Source organism: Crassostrea angulata, chromosome 7 (genome assembly GCF_025612915.1).
Source record: "Crassostrea angulata isolate pt1a10 chromosome 7, ASM2561291v2, whole genome shotgun sequence".
Taxonomy (NCBI): domain Eukaryota; kingdom Metazoa; phylum Mollusca; class Bivalvia; order Ostreida; family Ostreidae; genus Magallana; species Magallana angulata.
Window position 1 is genome coordinate 18,315,755 of NC_069117.1, and position 26,199 is coordinate 18,341,953.

Genomic DNA, 26,199 nt, shown 5'->3' on the forward strand with positions numbered 1-26,199 from the left:
TACTTTGCACAGCTGACATTTTACGTTTTTTGAATCTTCAGTTCTTTTAAATATATCTTTTTATAATATTTCCAGACCTTTGAATTCGGTGGCGGCATTTTAGGTCTGTTCAATTTCTCTACTGTGTGCTATCTAATTTATATAATAGATTATATAAACGATGTTCAGTGAAAACAAATCACTAAAGTAAGCCAGAAATAAGGGTAGAAGACAGCCAAAGGTGAGAAAAGCTAGGTAACAGGTGCTTGGTCACGATATTTACTATATAAACACTGCCACAGGCGATAACGGTCATCTTGGTCACGATAATTACTATATAAACACTGCCACAGGCGATAACGGTCATTTAGCATATTTAGAGGCATAGGAAATCCTAATTACTGTATGTACAAGTGCAATGGACATTTTAAGTTTTAAAACCGATGTTTTAATGCATTATCAAATAAACTTAGAAATATTAAAAATTATACATCCGAGTACCGATTTTAGTATTCGATACTCGGACGTTGGATCGAGTACCCGGTTAACCGGGTACTCGTTGACATCCCTAGTTTTTTTAAGAAACATGGGTATATAGGATTGCTTATTGTACTTTAAATTTTCTGATGTAGTACATGTGCAAATAGAAAACATGCTCCAAAAATAGGGACATGTCGCTTCTTAGTTTATTTAAGGCTCGGTCTGATTGATTAAATGACAGATTTATGTGACACTCACTGATTTTAGTTGAAGAAATGGACAAACTTGACGATGAGTTGAGAGAACTCATTCGTAAAATGTGGCCTGTACAAGCCCGTAAGAAGAAACTCCTCAATCTGTTGGTGCCACCAAACAGTGGTATGTAGGGGGAAATACTGTTCTTAACATATATTCAACATTACAAAACAAAAATCTAGTACGTGTCTTATTATTACTTGACAGATGTCTTATTTCTAAGCATTTAAAGGCAAAGGTTACAAAAAACAACAGCAAAATGAACCTTTGAATATATATTTTTACCTTTTTTTCACAGAATTAAATGATAATCACATGACTGTTGGCAAAATATATGTTGGCTTGATCATTGCTGAAAACTGGAGAGCATACAAGTCAAGCCAGTCCAAAATGAACAATCTTAAAATGGTAAGTTTTAAAGGATATTGCATTTTTGTTCAGGCCAAAAAAAAATGTTTTGTTGGAAAAATTGTCCATTGTTGTTGATGCTGAAAACTGTGAAGAAACTGATGGTTGTGTTCCGCTAACTTTTTGAACTCCACCTTTATATATAGGTTGAAGATAAAGAGGAGGTTAGTAACCATGGAGACACTCCAAGTGCCGACATTGACCCAAATTCTGCAACCACTTCTGTCTAATACTTTACTAATTGTTGTCCAGTTTTTTGTTGACGCATGTTATTGAAGACAGATCCAGTCAAATAAAGGTTGAGAATTATTACCTGGCCATTCAAATTAATCTTTTAGTGGAATTTGTGTTCATTCTTACAATGGCTAAATGACCTTGACCTGGATCTGTCTTGACAGTCATCTTCAAATATTCTGGTCTACTGTAAACTGACTTCTCTTTGATAGTGGCAGTCAGACCAGAAATTTGCTGATGGCTAATATGGTGTGCAGGGGTGACTCTTTAGTTTTTTAGCTCACCTGAGCTGAAAGCTCAAGTGAGCTTTTCTGATCAAAATTTGTCCGTCGGTGTTGGTGTTCGCGACATTGTTGTAAACTTTTCACATTTTCTTCTTCTTCTCCAGAACCACGGGGCAGATTTCAACCAAATTTGGCACAAAGCATCACTGGGTGAAGGGAATTCAAGATATTCAAATGAAGGGCCACGCCCTCTTTAAAGGGAAGACAATTGAATTATTGAAAATTTGTTGGTATTATTCCAAAATCTTCTTCTCAAAAACTATTAGGCCAGGAAAGTTCAATTTAAAATGGAAGCATCCCCAGGAAGTGTAGATTCAAGTTTGTTCAAATCATTGTCCCCGGGGGGTAGGATGAGGCCACAATAGGGGGATAAATTTTTATACAGGAATATATAGAGAAAATCTTTAAAAAAATTTTTTTTTTAAACTATTAGGCCAGGAAAGCTCAAATTTGAGTGGAAGCATCCTTAGATAGTGTAGATCCAAATCATGGTCCCTGGGGGTTAAGGGCGGGGCCACAATGGGGGATAAATTTTCATATATAGAGAAAATCTTTAAAAATATTCTTCTCAAAACTATTAGGACAGAAAAGCCCAAATTTGAGTGGAAGCATCCCCAGATCGTATAGATTCAAGTTTTTTTAAATCATAGTCCCGGGGTACGGTGAGGCCACAATGGGGGATGAATTTTTACATAGGAATATATAGAGAAAATCTTTAAAAAACTTCTTTTTAAAAACTATTTGACCAGAAAAGCTTAAACTTGTGTAGAAGCATCCTTGAGTAGTATAAATTCAAGTTTGCAAAATCATGGTCCCTGCGGGGTAGGATGGGGCCGCAGTGGCGGGTTGAATTTTTACATAGGATTATATAGAGAAAATCTTTAAAAATATTCTTGGATATTTTCAGTCCAAAACCCAGTACTTTGTGTGAAAGCTCAGGTTATGCAGATTTAAGTTTGATGAAACTAAATGATTCCCTAAAGAAAAGTGGGGCTACAAAATGGGGGGGGGGGGGGGGGGGGGTATATAGGAGATTAGAGAAAAATCTTCTTAGAGGTACAACAACAAAAGGGGCTTAGTATTTACCAAAAAAAGAAGTGGATAAAAATTGGCCGATTTTCAATTTTTTTAGCAAGATCTACTGTACTTAGTTGTCAAGATATTTTGATACTGTAATGCTTATTTTATCAGAGTTAAGACAATTGTTGCTCAGGTGAGTGATGTGGCCCCTGGGCCTCTTGTTTTTCAATACTCGCACCATTTTGTGTTCAGAGAGTCATATATTTTCTCCACAGCACTGCCTTCAAGACATATGATTGCACCAGATTGAGTATCTGTATATATAGTGGTCATTTATTTCAAATTAAATTTCAAAAATTTATGTATTTTACAAATTGTTTCTTTAAATTTTAACCTTCTTATGCACAAAATTGTTTCATACAAAGGGCATTTTCCCAGGCCATTACGTATCAAATTTTCTGATATTTTTTTATAATCTTGCATGAAATTTTGATCACAAGCATATATAAGCACCTAGTTAATTTATGATGACATTTTTGGTAGATTGGAAAAGTGAGAAGTAGAAAAGAATTAAACAATAACTGCATGGGTAAAAGCTGTAAATAATAAAACAGTAGCAGTGGTAGATGCACTGGTGTTCTTGATCGTTTTAACACTGTAGATCATCAAAAACCTAGAAATTACCATTAATTAAATCGTGTGTGCAGTATTGATATAGCTTTAGTTATAATAATATGTACTGTAGTGTGTTAAAATACTAAGTTATGCAAAATATTCAATAAACTATGATACACATATGCTGGTTAATCTAATTGACGTAAAGTTGTTTCAATAGCTCTTAACATTTCTTTATATTTATATCCTGAGCTTATATAGAGAGGCAGTTTAACAGGTTAATTATAAGCTTCTAGGGTTTTGGGGTGTTATTACTCATACAAATCCTGAATTCATCTGGTTTTGGTACTAATGTATTAATAATGGGTCTAAATATGGCACTCACAACTGCAGTGTCATCCACGAAATCAGCAATAAATGCAGGTACATTTTGTTTTGTTTATTTCTTCTACTACCTTCTTCGTTTTTCTATCTCTGATGAACAGTCCTCTTTAAATTTACACAAACAAATTTCTTTCTTTTCTTTATCAATGTGAATGTCTAAAATAATGTGTAATAGTATTATTATATGTTCTGAAACCAGTTTTGTTTTGTGATTTATTTTCTTCTCAAGCTGTTTTCTTTCTGTCTTTGTTTTGTTACTATTATCTGCATTTGTTGTTTTCAGAGTAAAATGGCTAAGGAAATACATGTATAGCTAACTATTATGAATTGTGTACTTAAGTGAGACTAATCAAGCTTGATTTGATTTTGATCTTTAGAGACCTCAGTCATTCTTTAAGAGAATGCTGGGAGTGGTCAAAACTCCCGCCAGGCGCTCAGATACAAGCCTGAACCACGACTCGGAGCATTCAGATGATGGGGGTTACGGGGACCAAAGGTACGTGTAGTGTAAATGACAAGTCATGGTCACAGGATGTACAAAACTTGGTTTGTTGAATTAACCTAGAGACATGTAACTTCATTACCTATCAATGATTAACACACAAGATGCATTGCTTACAGAGTGATAATGTCTAAGGCTCAGGGATGTCTCAAGCATCTAAATTTATTTTTTAAACAATTTAATATTTTCTGAAAGAAAATGTCTTTCTTTTTTATTACTATTACACGTACAAAAGTGTGCAATATTTTCCATCAAATCTGAGGCGAAACTTAAATTGGCCCTTATTGTCCCAAAAGTTTTTTTACCCATCAAAATGTATAAGGTGGAATAATCTTGTTCTAGTATAGCAAGACAAATGTACCGTACTTGGAATTACTTTAAAACAAATCTGTGTGGTTCTTTCAGTGATAGGCTCTCTTGGAATCGGTCCTTCAGCTTCTTAAGGAGGAACAGCAGCAAGAAAAAGAGAGACAATCAGGATGCAACCAGTGTCCAGGTAAGTTGTGTGTGAAAATCTGTTATATACCATTTTTTAATAAGTTTTCTCGTTATGTCACAAATGAGATAATTTTATTACTATGCCCTGAAAATTGCTGAATCACACCGGAAACAGTTATATTGTCCTCCCGGAAACAGTTATATTTCACAGGAAATAGTTATATTGCCCTCCCGAAACTGTAATATCACCATCGCGTGCAAGAATTCTGCATATTAATTACGTCGGGTTCGAAATTCAAGGAGCCAGTTGCTAAGCAAACGTAAACAGATCTGCGAATTTTCAACATGTCAGGCCAACGTCTACGGTTTGTTCATCTAAATTCAGATGAACTCGATAGTTTAATTGATGAAAAAAATTCGGCAAACACGACAAAAGTGATAAACTCAAGCGTGAGTGTTTTAAAAACATTTTCCTTCGCCTTGTGAATTAAATAAATATGTTTATAACCCGAGTTTGATTTGTTTAAAAATGTTATATAACATATATTACATGTCTTCTCGGGCGACAATACCAGAATATTTGTCCCTCGGTGACAGGAAGGCCCTGGAGTGTTATGTCGCCCGATGCCGAAGGGAGGGAGGGAATTTTTTTTTCAAACTTGAAGTTTAAATATAATTAAAATTGTTATAAAATTAAAATCTCCATAGAAAAAAAAGTTCTAAATTTTTTGTAATTGAAATTTTATCACTGGGGGTATTTCAATGAGGCGGGAAGCAATTCCAAACAAACGATAATTTTATTTATGACTTGTTCAGATAAAACTGATTTGATGTTTCTAGGGATGTAAATTTTAGAATAGCGAGTGGCTTTAGTTTTTATCCTCATGAAATTTAGGAATCCAGTGTCATTTTAATTATTGATAAAGTTGAATTGTTCAGTCATAACTGTTGGACTCCATTTAAAACATTCTCTGGAAGCTGGTTGAAGTGCATCCAAAAACACATATATAATTTTCAGTTTATCCAGTTGTAGAGAAGATTTTTGGAAACATTTGCAAGGAAATATGTCAAGACATGAAATTATAGAGTCAAGTCTATAAGAGGATAAGTAGCATGTACTGTATTAAAGGAAAATGTTAGGATTGATTTAAAATTGTGCAGGCACGTCACAAACAAGATGGACCTTGGTACATCAACACGACTTTCACAATGCATGATGAAGATGATGCAATATCCTCCATATCATCACCTGTTAATCATAAACGTAGGGTACATTTCACAGGGCCCAACTACTACCAACCCACAGAGGTATCCACTAAGGCTTTTATGGGTCAAGGGTCGTAGTCAGGGTTCATAGTCATGGCAACAGGTGGTGATGGGGCTTAGATGACTGGAAATTCTTGAACATGTATTTCTATTTATGCTTTTGATTTATTTTTGAAGCTTCATCCAAATTATTTACAGGTGTTTAGAGTATTTAAGCATTCTTGTGTTGGAAAATAGAAATCTGCACTAACTCAACTTGGTTGCTTACATGTAATTTGATTTAGATGTAGATCTAAATGTTTCGGATAAGTGTCATTTGCTTTTCCCTTTTATATGTAATGTGGTATAGATTTTTATTTGACTTCTGGTTATGTGGGTATTAAGTACTATTAGAACTCTCTTAATTTATGTGAATACCTTATTTCAGGATTTTTAAACATGGAATCGAACTGTAATCTGTTAAAGCCCATTGCTAGATATTCTGACTCGTAAATGTTACTTTGCCTAAATCACAGCACACCCATGGGGTTGTCAGCTATATTTATAAATTTGATTTATTTCACCTACAGTCAATGGGCCAGGACTTCTCTTCTGGACTCAAACCAGAGCACGCAGCTGGACACACCAACTTGACTCGTGCAGGGTCTGACTTGTCGCTACGCTCGGGTAACAAGTCCCCCTCCCTCCCCGCCTCACCTATATCCCCCCGCTCTCCCAACATGCCTCGGGCCTTCCACTCCCCAACATCCTCTCCCCTGGTGGGGCGACGATCCATGTCCCCTCGGCGTGGTGGAGATTACGGATTCGCTTCAGCGGTCAGCAACATTGTGGATCAGGCTCATTACATCTCTGAACAAGAGAGACTTAAGAGATTTGGAATAGGTACATTATGCTGCAGTTATTCACCTTCATACTTCTAAATTACTGTTTTATTTATCATACAAATCATAATTTGAATGAGATTTTACTCCCTAGCTGTAGATTTTCTTTTTTTTTGCACAAATACAGAAATTCACTCAAATCAGGAATTGTTTGCAGTAAAGATAAATTGCACCAATAATTGTTAGGCATTATTAATTTGTAGTCACAGAGATTTCTGGTATTATTTGTAATTCAATTGATTTTCTTATTAGAAGAATGGGAGAAAAACATTCATTGGACTGTGGTAACATTTAATCGCTTCTATGATTGAGGGATAACATCATTTTATATGATATTAACAATTTTGGTTACATTGTTGCTTTTACTTGCAAGTGCATAATATTTTCTAAAGAATGATTGAAAGTAAAAAACAAACTACCGGTAATGATTTATAAAATATGTTTAAAACAAGTTTTCATTAACTAATTTTAATTAAGATAGAATAATGAATAATTATACATGTCGTACATTCAATTGTAGTACATTCTTTGACTGTACATGTATACAAAACAAAATATTTTTTTTCCATTTCCTTTTAAAAGGTTGGGTTTCATGAGCATGAATATAAGATTTTTTGGAACTTTCATTTTGTATCACATTTTCTTAATTCTTTTTTCATTTTATGTTGATTTAATTGTTTTCAAATAATAAAGATCCTGCCACAGATTATTTTTGAAGTCTGTATAGAATATAAAAGTTGTTCTATTTTGATCATATAAGGGCTCTTTGATTGTCATTATTTTTCACTTCTGACTGAGTTTTACATTTTCCTCACAGGAACACGCCACGACGACAGTCTGAGTATGAGTCTACCCAACTCCCCTTCCCAGAGGCTTCACAGTCTGATTCGCCGCCCACCCCTCATCTCACAGGAGAAGGTGGTGTGTTCCCCCTCCCCCAGCCCCCAGCCGTTACGCCATGCCAACAGAGATAGCACCTTCTACCGGTCAACCTCCCTAGAAACTAGGTCAAGGAGCCCCTCCCCGAACACCACCCCCTCCCAGACCCCAATGCATGAGTATTATGGCACTTCCAACTTGACGGACAGGTCGCGCAGTCCTAGTCCTGCTTCCACACCACCCAAGAAGCAGTCCAGGAAGCTTCCAAATGTGCCACTTGTTAAGCCTTCTACTCTTAATCTTGCTCAACCAAAACTGAAAGAGAACATGCCTAGAGTGTTGCCTTCCCCAACTATTCCTAAATCGGTGAAATCTCCAGGAAATATCAACTTTCCTAAACTGAGTGCATCCCCCACACACAAACCCAAAAGCAAAAATATTCCACCACCCATCTCCCATTATCCCCCACCCCCAGGGAAGTTTGGAAGGCCAGAACCCTACAGCCCCACAGAGAGAAATAATCTGAACAAAGTGAGTGCTCCTTCTTCCAGTCAGTCCAAGACTTTACCCCAGGTGGGGAGGCGCTCCAACAACGGTGACCAGTGGAATCGGGACCGCTCCAACTTCAACAAATACAGGTCCAGTAGTCACTCTCCGGATGTCAACAAAAGCTCTAGTGAGAGAACTAAATTTTTGGCGAGTGAGTTTGAGGAGCCAAGCTCAAGTGCTAGTAGAGGCAGGCAAAGACCTTCTACTTCAGTGCCTAATGGTATAAAAGCTCGGAAAAAGAAACCGGAGAAGTTAGAGATGCGCAGTGATAGTAACATTCCATTAAATAACGATTCGGATGAGTCGGAATCTGACTGGTGTTAGTTAGTACAAAGTAAAGAGAATGACTTGATTCACCAGACAATCTTGTGATTTTTGCTTGTTATCATTCTGAATATTTAGTGAAATCTGTGCAATGTTAGTTTGTACAGACACATGTATGTGCTTTTGCTACTGTATGACTGTCAACACAGATAAATGAGCAGGAGAAGATGTCCTTTTTGTATTTATAAAACTATATAGCTCTTTTTGCATCAAGATAGTAATCATAGACTGTATTTAGTAGTATATATAGATAATGTTTTCATTATTACTGTATTACTGCAGTTGAAAGCTTGTTATGTGTATGCCAGACTTTTTGTTGTTGAAAAATGAGCTTTTGACCAGTTGATATGGTTTAATGCTAATACAAGAGCACAGGTCTTTCATTTTTATCTTGATGTGTAATAATCTATCACAGAAGTTGTTTTTATCCTGCACATCATGTTACAGTCAATCCATCTCCCACCCTCTCCTTGGTTTACTGAATTACAGGGTTATCTGACATTCTAGTCATTAAATAGTTGTATATGTGTAATGTGCACCTACAAGTTTAATACTGTCAAATGTTGACAGGATTACCCCCACCCCCACCCCAGGTTATTATATTACATTGTAATATCAAATGAAAGCAAGATTCTTTATCCATGTCATTTGTTAAAATATAAAGGCTATATATAGTGTACTCGAATAATCCATGTTATACATTGTACGGGTATGAGAGATTTTCTTTCAAGTATTTAGTGGACTGTCATATAAATGAGATGGGTATATATGTATTGTATGTATATGTTCAAAAGTTAGCTCACTTAATACTTCATTATTATATAACAGATTGAATGTTTCATTGTTTGGGTGTATTCGATTCATTCCAAAGAATGTTTTGTGATATTTGAGTGGATTTTATGAGATTATATAATAATTTATTGTGATATTCTTACCTGGAGATTTTTTTATTGATTCTTACATGAGCAACAAGTCCCAGTCATATAAACACACCTGTCTCTTTTTCTAATTGAATGTTATCTGTGTTATGTAAAGTGGAGGGCCTACAGCCGACACTGTATATGTATCACTGCACAACATCATTACCCCTAGTATTTGATATTCGCTTACTTACAGTTAACCTTTTTTTACAAGCACAGCATTACAAGTCTAGTGTGAAAGATTTCTCATAAGCTGAGCAGACATGTTCATTCAGCATGAACCAGTACTTCAGCGACTTTGTGAAATTGAATTTCAAAGACACTTTTTTTAGTCATTCACTTTGAAAATCAAACTCTATTCTTTGGGATTGTGCGTATAAACTGGCATGCTCAGTCAGCATATATAAATACTTCAGAGCTCTTGTGAATTTCAAAGCTGTTTTTATAGTCAATCCTTCTGAAAATCAAACTTTGTTACTTTGGAAATGTCATAATAAACTGATAGAGAGAAAAAACTTTGAAGTACTTTTGCATGTATTCCATACTTCTGTTCAGTGTGCCATTGTTATTCATGCATGCAAGTCATTGAAAGGTTTCAGTCGGAAAAATGCATTACAAAAACTTGCCATCCTATTGAGTGGATTATCTCCTTTCATCAGTTATGGCATGCATTCTATAAAGACACAAGGCCCTAGTTACAATTATGCCTTTATGTTTCATTCCAAAGATATGATATAGTTAATGCATGTTAATTACAAAATTTTGTTTTTTAATATTTGTTGGAGAATCAAATGTAACATTTTAACCATTTCATTGTTATGTAGTGCGGTATAATTCAGTCCTTTAATAGATTATGGTTCAGACTTCTCAATTTTTTGAATGCTTCAAAATATTTCAGTATCTATACATGTCAATAATAAAGATTATTGATGATAAAAATAAAAGTGTCGTCTCTTGTTTGTGTGTATTAAAATTTTTTTTTTAATACCTACCAAGAATGTGTCATTAAAGGATAATACAACAGATTTGTCAACTTAAAAATACCATATTCAAATTTATTTAATACATTTCTGAATTTTATCAACTTTCTCAAATATAAATAAAACTAGAAAACTGACCAGTGAGGAAGGGCCCCGCTATGACAATTAATATACAGAAGTGAAAAAAGCCTTTGAATTCCATCCCCTGTATATTAACAATGATGAAAAATAAATGCCCGGCATAAGATGTAAAGAACTGCAATATATAGGATCTCATGATTTGAAGTTGAATATGATTTTCATCCAACAATTAAAGTGTAAATATAAGGGTGCAGCTCATGGAATGAGAGTTTAATTTGATTACCGGTACATTTAAAAAAAAAAAATATGAAAATTATAAGTAACAACTGTATTTCTAAAATTTCAAGATAATTCCTGAATGTCCAAAAACTCTAAATAGTAACCTTGTATCTGCATAAAACAGGGATAACCTCATGTCTTATAAAAAAAAAAAAAACTAAATTAAATGTGTATTTAAAAAAGATTTAAACAGGTGTTTTATAAAATGCAAGCCTTCAGTGAACGCAAATACATTGTATCACCCAAGGTTGACCTCAACTTCAAAACAAACATCAGTTGCAGACAAAGGTGTTCATTAATCTTCTTATGACAGATAGAGATAATCCTCTAAACTTTCTGCAGCAGGCAAGATAATTAATCCCAGGGGGTTAATTGTTCTGCTCTCTCATCCTTTTCTTCTAAATTTACAATAACATTTGTTTTTTCAGAAATAACAGAATGGGGTTATTATCTGATTACCTGTCAAAATTAACAGCATTAAGGCAGAAAAAAATAAAATAAATAATTAAAAAATAAAATAGTGAAAAAGGATATCTTAATATAAATCTTGATTTTAGAATGCAATAAAATTATCATAAATCATTGTGTACGGTATTTTAACCAAAATATTTTAACCAAAATAAAGTATGAATATTATACCAGTATTTTAAATCCATATTTCAAAGAATGTACACAATACTACACATCATTCAAAATTGACCTTAACTTCAAAACAAACTTCATTTGCAGACACAGGCAGTAGAGTAATTAATCTCAATGTGACAGATAAAGATAAAGCTTAGGATTTTCTTCCTGTGGAAGGTTAATTAATCCCAAAGGACAAATGTTGCACAGCCTTCCTAGTATACAATGGTAACATTTTCAGCATTTATCTCTCTGCGCCCATTCATTCTTATGCATAGTTAAGGAATCTACCCCACCACCCCAGCTCCAACCATAAGACATAGAGAACCAAACTTAGCATCAAAATATGTATTTCTGCCTACTGAACTACCATACCAAAATTGAATTTGATTGGGCAACCATAAAAAAAGTTATTAGAAAAAAACAGAAAATTTGTGGATGGAAGAGTGACAGACGGACGGACAGAGTGATTACTATAGGGCACCCGCAAATCCTTGCGGGGTCCTAATTATTAAATGTGAAATTAAAAGAACCGGTTTATACTGATCAAATTTTATTTTGTCATGATAACGTACTACACAAAATCAAGTTTCTCTCTCTCTCTCTCTCTCTCTCTCTAACACATCGATGAGACATAATAATGATCCAATGAAGAAGATGCTTTGCTAGACAGAATGAGTTAAATATATCTTAAATTTCTCACTAAAACTCAATACTTTGTACCAGTTAAAGTCCATCAAGTTTATCTTATGCAGCCCCAAAAGTGTTTTTGTCTTTTAAGATTTCTCGATAATTTGGTCTTCTGTGGTTTCCTATTAACACACACATGAAGAACTGATTAGAATCTGCGCATCTGTTTCTTAAACTTCTCATAATGAAAGTCGTCTGTGGCCTTCTCAATTCCTTTGTTTCCTTTATCTGTAAATAAAAAATAAGTACATGTACATTAAAAAGCTTTTCATTGCTCTGGAAAATACATGTATATAAATATATACAATGAACACATCATAATATTATATTGAACATTTCTTGATGTCCAGAAAGTTTATGTGCTTTAAAACAATGAATTTTATTTAGGCTGATACAATGTATGCAGATCATCTCATTTAAAATTTGTAAATTCCTTGCTATCCAACATGTTCAATGAGAGAGATTTAAACTTGGGAATGAATTAAACATTGTTGTTAAAACATGCAAGGGGAAAAACTCTGATCAGATTTGCTGTAATTTTTTTGTATATTTTGCATCAATTACACTGTCAGATTCTCTTTCAAGAAAGTACATTTTAAACTAGTTTTCAATATGATGAGGGGAAATAACTATTTCACAAGATGGTAGGTTGAATAAATGTAAAACTTGCCAGCCTGCTTGAGCTTGTCTGCATCGCCGACTCGGACTGGCTCTGGTTTAGGGAGCTCCACCACTTTTTTGAGGATTGGTGCTGTGTCCTCAATGTTGACTGCAATAAACAAATTAATGTGTAATGATACATATTTATCATAACAATTATCATTATATATATTTATACATGTATATTCAGTAGATGAAGTTTGAGCTGTAATTTGTGTAAATTTCTTATCAACACATATCATTCTAAAAAACACGGAATTAATTAACTACATGCCTAGCCAAAATATAAATAAAAAATTAGGAATACCAGCTTTAAATTATCTTACATCTGTTGTGCTGAACAAAATTGGCAGCCATGTTTGTTGGAACAAAATCGGACACTTCATGATCCTTTCTCCTCATTTTCTCCAACAGAAGCTTCTGTTTAGCTATCTCTGTTGATTCAATGTTGGCTATCTTGGCCCTGAAATTATTATAGCATATATAGTAAAATCAGATGCATGGAATATTCTTTCCAACAATGTTTTCATACAAATGTAATATCAATGTAAGAGGGAAGGTCAAGGCTGACAGACAAATGAAAAAAGATATAACTGGTACCTTTGCCAATTACATAAGGGGAAAATAAAATATAATTATTCTCTATGTACCAAATACTTGCATCTGACAATACACTTAAATTATCTTTGTCTATATATATAGATATTTTATTAAAAATTTGATAATATACTGTTCCCTATATTTGGTTTTTATCAGAGACTTTTGCAAAATATTTATAGATGAAGATAGTTAACTTAACAAACTTACTCAATGCCAAGGTCAATTTCTGGTATTCCAGACAACATCTGATTGGACAACATGTCCTCCGTCCTTTTGCTGCCAGATCCAACTTTCAGTTTTTCAGGTAAGACATACAAAGCATCTTCTTGAGAATGCCTAAAACATTATCAAATAACATATATCATAGTGATAATTGTACAATATATAAATTATACAGACAAAGATTTTCTAATTTATTATGGTCATTTTTTTCACTGAAAATGTATTTTGATGATGGTGAACAAGTTCGAATAAATATATTAATCATTCATTGATTAAAACTTCAAAATTATTAAGGTTTGAATTTTGTATGAAATACAATTAACAGAATTAATGAAAATGAAAATAGTATTTGAATAGTTTACCAGTAATCAATAAACTAGCTTTGTGTTAAACTCAAAATCTTATCAATTAACAAGCTTTGTGTTATACACTGTACTGAATAGTCTCATTAATTCCCTAGCTTTGTGCTGTACTCAACAGTACCCTTTAACAGGTGTTTCTTCTTTGTGATGTCCTTTCCTCTTGGCTAACTCCACTTCAACATACTTCAACCTGAAAACAAAAACATATTTATCTCTTTATACATGTATGTACAGTGTATTAGTATATTATTGGAAGAAAGGATAATCTTTCATGGGTTTTTTTGCACCAATTTTCTATTACTATCAAATAACTGTCAGCTATATGTATGGATACAAACATTTCTGTGTCTTCATCTCTTCTGTTTGTCTCTGCAGCAAAAGCTGTACCAATGGCCTCCACCTCCTCAGTTGTTAGTTTCCTGTTTCATATGAAGTACATATTATAGTGGCTGCATTTAATAACGCATTCAAAACACATTAAGGAATACCTAGTGATCATATACTGTTTAAAAAGCATCATAACTGACTGATTATGAAATCAATAAGTCATTAATATTTAAATGATTTAATTTTGCATTATCGAGGGTTGTTCGAAAATTATTGAGACAACACAAATATTTCCCTTTATAAATGACAAATTTTGATGAAAATTGGCATAAACATTGAAGAAACCTAAACAAATAACTGAATAAAGTAATAAATTAAAATATTTAATTCATGTATTTTGCTTACGATCATACATACACAAGTCAGTTGATGGGGAACCTGGTGCAGACAAAAACTTTGAGATAAAAAAACTTAAACAACGTACTACTTCTTAAGTGTTGGTAGAACAACAATTGATAATAAAGGAAATCAAATTATGTGTTTATTTTGCTATATTTATTGAGATTAACTTTTGTGCAAGTTTCACTGGTGTTTGAGTTGGAATATGGATATAGTACAAATATATATACCAATTAAGCAATATAAATCTGACCACAATGGTTTATTACATTTTGATGCCATAGCAGCCGATGAATGAACATCAGATTTCTGGGAATCTTTAATCTTGGAAGAAGACCTTTTCAGGCTAAGCATTTGCTTCAACAAAAACTATACAATGTAAAGGAGTCAAGAGCTCCATTTTATTGTGTTTTTTTTCACTAATTGTTCAACTAGAATCATAACAAGGGGACTAAATATCTTCTACTTTTTACACAAAAGCTGGTATCAACAGTTCTAAAACAAGAACAGGATGACTGTAAGAGACGTTTCACAGAAAGATAAATTTTGGGTAAAATTTACTCAATTTTTCACAAAAAAATCAAGAATGAAGAGAATATGTAAATTTCGGTACAATGTATCTTAAAATGAAAATAAAAGATGGCAAATGAAAAAAAATTAATGTTTTTCATTTGATTGTAAGGCTTTTAAAACATAGGAGCAAGAAAAAGATGTTGCGATGAGTATGGGGTTGCTTTGGGTTATTAGTTTAATTGTCAGCTTACCAGGAATGATCTAATGCTGTCTTTGACTGGAAAATTTTTCACATTGATATAGGGTATCTTGGTTTACTTTTTGGTAAAAATTTTAATGGTTTATCTTTTTCCCACAGGGAGTAAGAGTCTTAATAATTTTCTGAACAGCCTTCATTACGTTTCTTTGTATAGACTTAACAATAATTTCTTATGGAATATCTAAATATACTGAATTTTTTAATACTTTTTTTTCAGTTCCTTCATATCCACCATGCCACCAGTCTCCAGTTTAAAAGGATCACTCTGTAAACAATTTAACATGATTATAAAAATATTCATATAAATTACATTTTTATTGTAATGTGGTGTATGCTGGGTGACAGAAGGGACATTTATACAAACTTTAATATATATGTAAATTATATATAGTAACAGATTGATGGGCTAGAGATCATGATATCAAATAATGTTAAAAGTGCATATTCACCACAAGGTACCTTAGAAAAATGTATCAAATTCAATGAATATTGATTATACACGGGTTGATCCAAAGGTAATGTCACAGGTGTGATAAAATTATAAAAACGTGTTGTTAATTAAGTGACAGAATTTTGCCACTTTGAAATATCTACATATTAATTATATTTATTTATGTGTATATATATATATATAAATATAAATCTAAAACTCAATCCAAAATCAGAACTTCTGAAGAGACCATAGTATACAAAGGGCGAGGTAAGGATAGTCTTTTCTTTATTCTTTATGTTTGGTTAAAAATCTAAAATTCAATCTTTTACACAGAAATGGCTGGGATGCTTTTTTCACAATTTACTGTAAACTTTTCCGATTAAAATAACTAATCTATTGACCTTTTTGTGCATAAAAGAGTAATTTATCTGGTGATTTTAACATTGAGATCAGTTAAATTCAGGAATCTATAAAAAGTCATGACCATTGCCTTATCATATATGGCCAGAAATTAGTCGATGACCGAGGCCTTGTCTTTCGAATTTCTACTGTATATTCCTTATTAAATGTGAGGAATTAATATCCATATAAAATTGCAAAAAGCAACCCTCATATATTTTAAAATCTCGCTTTATATTCAAACAGTTTGAGCACAAGCACCTGACATTAATATTATACATGTTATATACATAGTGTGTTATTATGTAGAGGGTATGATTATACATGTTATATACATAGTGTGTTATTATGTAGAGGGTATATTTTTATATTGTGAGAATATATGTAACGTCAGGTGCATGTGAGTTTTATATATATAAAATTATGACGATACAGTGGTGTTCAGCGGAATCATGTGACAAAATACTCAGTTTACATTAACTTACACTATTGCGAGCCTGTTCTTTGGAAAGTTTCTTTCCCAATGCCAAAGCTGTTGCGTTGACGCCATTTTGTTTGTTTCTTAGTTTTTGTAGCTCCTTTATATCCTGTATCTTTGAGCTTTGAAAATAAGCAACTATTACTTGAGAAAACTATTTCAAACAATTGGTAGAATAAACAACTCACATTAAATAAAATGCAGATCGTCATAAAATAAAAATATTCCATACACAACATTTTCTTCTTCAGCCGAATCCGATTCACTATCTGACGATTTACGTCTTTTTCTAATGTTTCGCGATTTTCCTTTCTTAAAGTCAGCCATGACAGCATATTTACATCGTTAGAACGTTTGGGAAAAGGAAATCATTATTTTAGCATAAAGCTTTTAAAACACACAGATCACAATATTATAATATTCAACTGTAAAGACTAACATATTCCGGAATACAAACATCATCTTTGATTTTATTTAGGTCAGACGCGACCTATCTTCCATTTTTTCTATATTTTTTATCTCCACAATGTGACGATTTCCACTTTGTAATTTTATAATTGTATTTTTATGTTATATGATTCTTTTTTATTTAGATATAAAGTTTTTAATATAAACTGTACTGTATAGTATGGTTTTATTTATAAGCATTCAAATGCATTTTCCATGCTTTTTTAAGGAAAATTCGAAATATTCTAGCTCTGAAATAAGCCTGGTAATTAACCCTGGATATTTGGGAATTAACAGGTTTAAATGTAAACAAATAAGGAATAAAATATCAAGGAAATTCAAAATTATATAAAACTGAGGAACGTATCTTGTGTTCTTAAGTTTTGTTATGTATAAAAATTTAAAATATCTAACACCAAAGATCCTAGATATTGTCAGAGACATATATAACAGTATATACGTCCCTGATATTGTGAAGTTCAGACCTTCTCGATCCCTCTAAACCTGAGTATGAATAGGGCCGTGAAATCCCCCCTCCTCCCAACACCTTAACACCTTTAAGAATTGAAATGTGCATGACACATTATATATATATTGGCACAAAACCTTCTTGGCCTTATAAACATTCGTTCAAATGACCCCCCCCCCCCCCCACCCCCCCCCCCCCCCCCCCCCCCCCCCCCCGCCCCCCCCAGCAGCTGCATAGAGACACCAAAAACTATCTATCCATGGGTACTCTCCCCTTATCAAGTTAGCACTTTCCAGAGATTTTTTAAAGTAGAAAAAGGAGGCTGTACCTTTAGTGGGCATGGTGTTAATATTGTGGGGGACTAGACTTATCAGAAATCTTGACATGCGAAAAATAAACAAAACAGAAAAGACAAACAAAAGAGGGGACATTGGTTATACACATGTACATTTAGTAACGTCTATCTTTGTAAAAAGAAAAAAAAAGAAGTTGGAGCTAAGCGCTAAGCCCCCCCCCCCCCCCCTTTCCGACGCCTATGTGAAAGGTGATAAATTTCCCTTTAATATTCGAATCTGAAACGGAAGAATCACCTATTCGAATATGTGATAACACGTGTATGAATTTACCATGCACTAGTTTTGTAGACGATACCACCTACATGAATTCGTGATATCACTTGTGCCCATATATATTATAATATGTTTTACGGTGTGACCGTTGGGGCGAGCGCAGAAGGAACCACACATCTGTCATCATTGTTAAATGCAACCTATGGACTTGCCCTAACCAAAAAACTTGGGCTTTGTTTGAAAACTTTTACCGCCACAAGGAACCCAAAGTTATTAAACTTTTATTCCAATGGTCACTTCCTAGGCTTATACACTTAAACAAACTACCTCTGAGCATTAATAAAATGTTAAACAGAATTATTTAAATATTTAGATAAACACAAAGCCGTTTTTTTTAATGTAAATACAATTATGTTTTATCATTCCTTTACCTTTTAATAATGATCATTAAAATCAGTAAACAATAAATTGTGTGTCTGTGTTATCTGTGTTTTAACTATTTTCCTCTGTGACATCAATTTTGTTTTTAATCTTTTCAATTTTTGTACGCTATATAAGCGTTGTAGACATGTGCCCTTTTTTAGTGTGTGAAATCCAATAAGGTTTGACCACATATGCAAATATATAACAAATACATGTAGATATTTTAACAGTTTAATTCTTTTCTTTTATTTATTCATTACAAAATGACGTGGCTGCACGTAGATCTAATAATGATTAGACTTTTCTTTTTTAATAATTTTTTGTCACCTACCTTGATTGGATAAATATGACAATAAATTGAGCATGGAACTTGCATGTGTATTAATTTTACTATTAAGCAAAAATAAAAAAAAATAAATCATGAAAACAAAACTAATCAGCCAAAGAGTCACCGTTAAAACTGATACTGAGTACTTCCTACATGTTGGGTGCGTTCAGAGTACTGCCGTTGGCTGACAAAATTACCACTGGTAATTTTTTTTTTTACCATTGGTATGCCAACGGTATCAATGTTTGTCGATAAGATTTGCCATAGGTAGACATTTCTGCAGACGATCTAGAGCTTTGTAAGCGATGCAAACTTTTTATGACGTCACAAAAATGGCAGATATTGTGTATTACATTGAAGGCAACAGATTAATTTCACAGTTTTTTTCCACCTTGAATCTTGTTGAAGCTGAACAATTCATTATAATCATTGTAACATGCCTGAAGTATAAAGGATTTTTTTTCTTTCCATATATGTAGGCACGTTGCAGGTGTTTGGGGACATTGGTTGGAATGTGACTGCCATCCAAAGCACCCAAAACATTTTGAAAATAAAGTTTTATCCAATTTTTGGTTTGTGATGTAGGCTATCTAACGTCATAAGGCCTTAATTTTTTTTCAAGGAGGAGAATATACTCTATGAAAAAACTTCCTTTTATAAATGTTCAGCCATATATAGAAAGTTTCCACAAAGCACCAACAGTTCTTTTTCAACAATAGGGGTAGGGGCCTTTGATTTGGATTGTCGTTGGCATCAACCATTGCATTTACTTTCAAATCTGTCCCTGGCAAAACGTTATCTAAATCATCGGGTGTATATGATAGTATAGTAATTTCATAGTGGTGACTCACTCTATACATGTACATGTTTTTCATAGATCTACGCACGTTTTGCAGGAGAAGAAAATATGTAAGAAAAATGCTTTTCTGTACACCATTTATATTTCTGAATGTATCCTTTTGGTGCAAAATGATCAACGAGGCAAAAATATTGCATCTTGGTTTGACATGTTCCGCTAAATAATCAGCCATTGTTAACAAATGGTACACCAAAGGTACCATTGTTAACATTGGTAATTTTTCCACTCTTTGTACCCCAAAACTCGTTCAGAGTACATATGGGTCCATAGGCACCAATGGCATTATTTGTTACCATTGGCAATTAGGTATTGGTACCACTGGAAATACTCTGAACGCACTCGTTAAATCCAGTACAGATGCTTGATCCGCCTCTAAATGTATCGCGAGAAATTAAAACGCGAGATCTTTGTGACGTCATAGTTAACTTTCTTTTGCGCTCGACAGTTATCGTAAATTGTCGGACAAATTCGGGGAAGGAAATGACGTCATATGTCAGCAAAAGTTCAGAAAGGTACAGTTTTTTTTTACGTAGGCTTATGTGTTATTTACTTTAATGATTTTAGAAGGATTTTTTATTGTTAAATGAAAATGATGTTTGCGATTTAGAGGTAAGAAGTTTCCGTTGAAACGCTTCCTGTTCCACCATGTTGCTATGCACTGCAAAGGATCACTGGGATAGTCCAATCCACACTTTGCAAAAGTTGTTCCCATTTGCGGGGTCAACCCAAAGGTCAAAAGGGAAAAAACAACTTTTCCCTTCTTTATGCAACCAAATATTTGGCCGCCCTGTGAAGATATCTCTCGGAATTTAATTTATTCCTTCGATGTGTGGGTTGCCCCAACTTGGGGTAATCCAAATTCACAGTGGAAACGGATTTCTAATGTCAAATGACGAAGTTACAACCCTCTAAACTACAAAGGCTACTGTGAGAAATATATGGGTTTTTCCCCAAAGATGGCGGCCAAGGGACATAACTTTTGTAAAGTGTGGATTGGTCTATAGTAGAACGTTTTCACGCGGGTCCACAAAATTTTCTTTGAACAATGTGCAGATTTCAACTCGAATTTCCTCCGTTCGTACACGTTGTCTATGGAGCTCGCTACGCGAGCGGCGCTTCGCGCCGCCTCGCTGCGCTCGCTATTAATAGAAATTGGGGTATCATCATTTCAAAATTAAAACAGGCACGTAGCATCGTTGTCGAAAGTGGAGGTGGGGGGGGGGGGGGGGGGGGGGGTCAGACTCATCAAAAAAAAAATTGACAAGCAAGAAAGAAAAAGGAAATTTACAACTTTTCAAAATTCGTGAAAATCCTAATCCGGGGGGGGGGGGGGGGGGGCGTACTGCATCTGTATAGGCCCTATATAACTTCTAAATTTCCAATTTTACTCTTAATTTACTTCCTCTTCCATGCTCATCAAAAAAATATGCATTATATAGTCAATTTGCTGCGAGAAAAGGAAGGGGGGGGGGGCAATGCCCCAATACTACGTGCCAGGAAAAGGAGACATCACATAGCTATTTCAAAAAGCTAATTTTTATTATGTACACTGTCAGTTTGTCTTTATCCAAACAATAAAATGCTTTCTTTAGTGATTCATGCTGGATATGAAGGTGGCGACATCGCAGATTCTTTTTCTGCAATGATAACCTTCTTAACCTTCATAACCCGCATGAATCCTTCAAAAAGAGCATTTTATTGTTTTATATTTACATATTTCTTTCTTTCTCCTATTTTAACATAATAGGAATAATTTTCAGGAATTTGGAAAGTAACCTTTGGCCCCCCTTTTTTTTCGCTTGTCAAGATTTTTTGGATGAGTCTACTAAACGTACTTCTAATAAATGACGTTCGCATTTATTTCTATGATAACTGCAGAGTGATTTATAATATTATTCAAAATTATTTTTTTGCTATATTTATAATGACCTATAGTTGCTTTGCAATGACATTTACCATGTTCTCTTGATATAACGCGGTATTGGAGTTAATCTATGAACGTTGCATGTACTTCATCATTTTATTTACTGTGTTTTTATAATAAACTACTCATAAGAACGTTTTCTTTCGCAAACAAAAACAATTTACAAGAACGCAGACCTGCAGAGTTTGTTTTTGTTGATTTCTACCATGTTTATCTTGACAATGTATGCATTTACTTCGGTTGGGTTATTGTTCAACACAGGGATTTGAAATATCTGATGTTCAGTGTGTAATGCCACAAAAGTGTTTGACTGTGTTTTTGTGTATTAGTAATCAGGCTTGGGGTAATGCTAACTGTAATGGTAATGCATTGCAATGCATTACATGTTTTCAAAATAAAGCTAGTAATGTGTAATGCCACAAAATTAGCATTACAAGTAATGGTAATGTAATTCATTACTTTACAAAATTTAGTGTAATGCTGGCATTACATGGCATTACTTTGCATTACTATGCTTATTTAGGCATGTTCACTTTAAAAAATGTGATGAATAAATGAATGGCTGAACTTGAATTTAATTGTATTATAAAGAAGAAAGAAATAATTCTTGAAATAAAAATGTTTTAGTTGTATTAAAAAAGATTTATAAAATTTCATTTTTAAGTTGTTCATATTACTAGATATACCAACACAGTTTCATAACATTTTTATGAGTGTTGTTTTTAAGAGTTTTAAATCATTTAAACAATTTACTCCAATTAGTTTGCACTTCAATAAAGATGTGTCAACAACACACTAAGTATTAAAACAATCTATTGTTATAAGAAGTGGTAAACATCCCAATCCCCTTCCCTATGCCATGTCCCAATAGAATAGGGGACAGATATGCACCTTTAAGGGCAAAATGAATGCACTGTCCATCCATGATGAAAATCAAAATCACTTCCAATATTATAACCCATTTAAAAATAATTTTACTCTCTCTCTCTCTTTCTCTCTCTCTCTCTCTCTCTCTCTCTCTCTCTCTCTCTCTCTCTCTCTCTCTCTGTTGTACATGTATATTAAAAACATTGGTTTGGACTGATAGAAAATACAAGATTCATGTATATTTTTTCTATTTTTTCACTTAATATATCCTAAGATAAAGATTGTCAAACAATCTTTCAGTCCCAGCTTCCACTGCACCTGAAGAACGTTTATTTAGTATAGCTGGGAGATTTTCAAACTAATAGGATGCAGTTAAAAGATGAAACCTTTGAAACTTTGATCATAAAGTGTAACAGCAATCTTTTGTCTTAAAGTGTCCTCAGCATAAAGAAATCCGATTAAAATATATTAAGAAATATAACTGGGGAAAAACCCTCTATCTATAAATTAATACAATCAAGCGTCCAAAATTATAAAGATTTGTGTTATCTAGGGAAATATTTCTGCTTAGCTTTTTAATAACCGCAACATTATTCCATAAATTGTTTTCTATTATTATGTAGAATTCTGTGTCTCTATATCATATCTGACATTGTATCATGCCAAATGTCTATAAATATCTTTTTACTTATGTAATATGTTGTTCATAATGCCACAAGATTATAATATATTGAGCAAATAAAGAATGACTCTTGTATATGTAGTCATTGAATTTGAACCTGATACTGAACATGAACCTGTAGATATGTTAAAGAGTGTTTTATATTTGAAACATTTGCAAAAACTCTTTATTAGCTTTACTTTTTTAAAACAAAGTAATGGTAATGGTAATGCATTACTTTACTCATGTAATGGTAATGTAATGCATTACTTCAAGAAAATCAAGTAATGGTAATGGTAATTTAATGCCCAAATTCATGAATTAATGGTAATGTAATGCATTACTTTACAATGTAATTCGCCCCAAGCCTGTTAGTAAGTAAATCTTTTTCTATCTTAACTCATTTATAGATAATATGTAATCATTATCTCATGATTTAATTTTAACGTGCCTATTCTTCACAGATATAGAGATGGGAATGAGGACAATCTTGATTCTTCTGTCTCTTGTTTCAGCATGTAAGTACATGTACTACAGTATAATAGATCTATAAATTTATCATTGACTTTGTGTTTGTGGTGGACCTTGATACCTAAATAATACAGTGGGACGGTGAAAGTTTTATTTTAGAGACTAAAAAAATTACTCAACATCTCTCGTTGATACGAGAACAAACGTTAGTCATTTTAAATCCTACTGGATCACATACTTATGCTAGTATTCATATTTTAAAATGAAATGAATTCTAAATTTTGTTTTAAGCACGTTCTTTGTTTTCATAAATATTCGATGAATACCATTTTTCGTGGATTTCGTTGTTGAGTAGTTCTACGAATGAATCAAATGTTCATTGATACCAACTGATGAGTTTATAAACTTGATTTTTAGGCCTGGCTTGCAAATCGAGTCTTTATGGCGAATGGACTGACGACAAAACCCAGCAGACCGTGACCTTTAGCTCCTCGGGGGTGACGGGATGGGACGTGAGAGTGTTCAGCTACACTGTGAACACGTGGAAGTGTACTGAGGAGTCCACTGACCAAATCCTAATAAGGTACGAAATGTTACTCAGATACAGACATACAAACGAACAAACGAGAGAGAGAGAGACTCATTCTTATTTGTGCTTTCAGTTCATCCCCGGTCGACATCTACAGCCTGTATTTTGTTCTCCACCGATGCATCACGGTGACGAAAGAAACCGACTGTAAATATCAAATCACATTCAACAACCGTAAGTATAAGTATTCCGCATTCTCTTGAATCTCTATCAATTCGATGTATGTACATGGATTTACTGCAAAGTGACATTAACAAATTAAAAGTTTTTTTCTTTTTTCTGTTGAGTTTATTAAATATGACTTTTCGAAAGAACTATATATGATAAGAGTTAAATTCGGCCCCCATAATTCGCCATTTTTTAAGTGTTTCGGATACAATAAAATGTTAACTAATTTTTTAGAAGAGTTTAAATAAAATATATCTTTCATCTATTTATTTGATTTATTTGCACTCACTGGCAGTATATGACGTCAGAAGTGACGCCATTTCTATAATTCAATCAAAATCAGCCAAAAATTGACATTTTTCTTATCTATTTACGAATGGGAAATATAGAGCGCATGCTTGAACAAGGAAAATTTTTTTGTCACTTATAAGTCTTGGCTAGATACATCTCTGATTAAAATATTTTATTTGTTCAATAATGCGCTCTATGTTTTCGGAAGGCGGGAAAAGGTTATCTTTACAATGTCATATTTCTAAATTGTGGTCACTTGAACCAAAATGAATATTATGTAAACACATACCATACATATCTGAACTAAGAAAACAAAGAATGATAGTAAAATGATGATGTTCATCTTAGGGGGCCATTTTAGGCCCTTATCATATATAGTCCTTTAATATGCGAAATGTGTATTTTTTTTTTTACCATCGACACATACTTTTTTTTACCATCGACACAAACTCCTCTTTCCACAGCGGTTGAACCTAATGCCGGGTACGAGAGGGTCACTGTATTGATGAAGAATGATGACGCAACCTTATCTATGTGTTCTTCTGACGGAGAGACCCGAACAATCACGAAGAATGGTGAGTCCGCGACTTCCTTAATGCCTTTTTTCCGGGCTTGTCAAAGTTTGTCAATTATCTGTCAAATGTACGTTTGACTTTTACAGGTTGCCTCTAGTCAAGTAAATCTTCGAGGCACTCTCAATCAACTGACCACGGACTTTGTCATCTGTTCTTGTAACATTTCTTCTAACTATAAGAGTTTCACAAATATGTTGAAGTTATTCATATTTTGTAAAACATAAACAAAGGGATACTGATAGAGTAAAAACTACCAGTGGTACTGTACAATAAGGAGTCGAATGAATAGATTAAATCGTCGGAGTATATATAATGTTTTGTGTCCTAATGATCCTGTCTACGTGATCAAATCTATTGTTTAAGTGGGCTGGATGGTCGTGGCCATTTTTAGGCTAAATTTACCTCCTTAAGACAAAGAGCTTTGTATAGAGATATAAGAAAATAATTAGATTTTAAAGCTAAAATATTCGGATTTTTTTTTACTAAAAAATTGTTTATGGCCAAAAATATCATATTTAAAAGGTTACGGTTGACATCATGCAGGGACACACTGTTGACCACCCATCCTCTTTTAACATTAAACTGAACCGATATCTTTATTCACGTCTCATTTCTACTAACTTCTTTAAAAAAATCGATCTAAAAATAAAACACTTATTTGTTACTGACATAAAAATAATCATTTCAGCGGCATGAAAACCGGCGAAACTTTGTAACAGTATTGACAATATTTGGTCAGACGAGTCGGGGAGAAATGAAGCCCGAAATTTATTTATTGATTTGATCTACAATGACTGGTACATTTATTCAAGTTTATCCCTGAAGTGCCGGTTT

General features: G+C 33.6%; 3 protein-coding genes across 32 annotated transcripts in view; 2 read left to right on the forward strand and 1 right to left on the reverse strand.

Annotated features, from left to right (window-relative positions):
• The window catches only part of LOC128155947 (voltage-dependent calcium channel type A subunit alpha-1-like), a 110,657-nt gene extending 100,282 nt beyond the window's left edge, over nucleotides 1-10,375 (forward strand). For 23 of the 28 annotated variants that reach the window (XM_052817869.1, XM_052817871.1, XM_052817866.1 and 20 more), the window contains 8 exons: nucleotides 727-837; nucleotides 1,013-1,122; nucleotides 1,269-1,286; nucleotides 4,037-4,155; nucleotides 4,567-4,657; nucleotides 5,761-5,907; nucleotides 6,435-6,747; nucleotides 7,564-10,375. In XM_052817869.1, the coding sequence (XP_052673829.1) occupies nucleotides 727-837; nucleotides 1,013-1,122; nucleotides 1,269-1,286; nucleotides 4,037-4,155; nucleotides 4,567-4,657; nucleotides 5,761-5,907; nucleotides 6,435-6,747; nucleotides 7,564-8,498 (1,844 nt within the window). In that variant the 3' untranslated portion in view covers nucleotides 8,499-10,375. Of the gene's footprint in view, nucleotides 1-726; nucleotides 838-1,012; nucleotides 1,123-1,268; nucleotides 1,287-4,036; nucleotides 4,156-4,566; nucleotides 4,658-5,760; nucleotides 5,908-6,434; nucleotides 6,748-6,998; nucleotides 7,031-7,563 lie in introns of all 28 variants that reach the window. The other 5 variants (XM_052817853.1, XM_052817863.1, XM_052817876.1 and 2 more) reach the window with 3 other exon arrangements.
• Nucleotides 10,376-11,908: 1,533 nt separating this feature from the next.
• LOC128155950 (telomere length and silencing protein 1 homolog) lies at nucleotides 11,909-17,116 on the reverse strand. The gene is made up of 9 exons (XM_052817879.1): nucleotides 16,957-17,116; nucleotides 16,732-16,846; nucleotides 15,621-15,679; nucleotides 14,255-14,335; nucleotides 14,038-14,106; nucleotides 13,540-13,668; nucleotides 13,059-13,195; nucleotides 12,743-12,841; nucleotides 11,909-12,300 (listed from the first exon to the last, which is right to left on the reverse strand). The coding sequence occupies exons 1-9, from the start codon at nucleotides 17,049-17,051 to the stop codon at nucleotides 12,221-12,223; spliced, it is 864 nt and encodes a 287-aa protein (XP_052673839.1). The 5' UTR covers nucleotides 17,052-17,116; the 3' UTR covers nucleotides 11,909-12,220.
• LOC128155951 (uncharacterized) lies at nucleotides 16,030-25,557 on the forward strand. 3 transcript variants are annotated; one of them, XM_052817881.1, is made up of 6 exons: nucleotides 16,030-16,114; nucleotides 23,736-23,789; nucleotides 24,160-24,325; nucleotides 24,405-24,505; nucleotides 25,255-25,365; nucleotides 25,452-25,557. In XM_052817881.1, exons 2-6 carry the CDS (start codon nucleotides 23,744-23,746, stop codon nucleotides 25,460-25,462), a joined length of 435 nt encoding a protein of 144 aa, XP_052673841.1. In that variant the 5' UTR covers nucleotides 16,030-16,114; nucleotides 23,736-23,743; the 3' UTR covers nucleotides 25,463-25,557. The 3 variants fall into 3 exon arrangements, with proteins under 3 accessions (XP_052673841.1, XP_052673842.1, XP_052673840.1); XM_052817882.1 differs by having other exon boundaries at nucleotides 16,086-16,109; XM_052817880.1 differs by lacking the exon at nucleotides 16,030-16,114 and adding an exon at nucleotides 20,295-20,331.
• The last annotated feature ends 642 nt before the right edge of the window (nucleotides 25,558-26,199 follow it).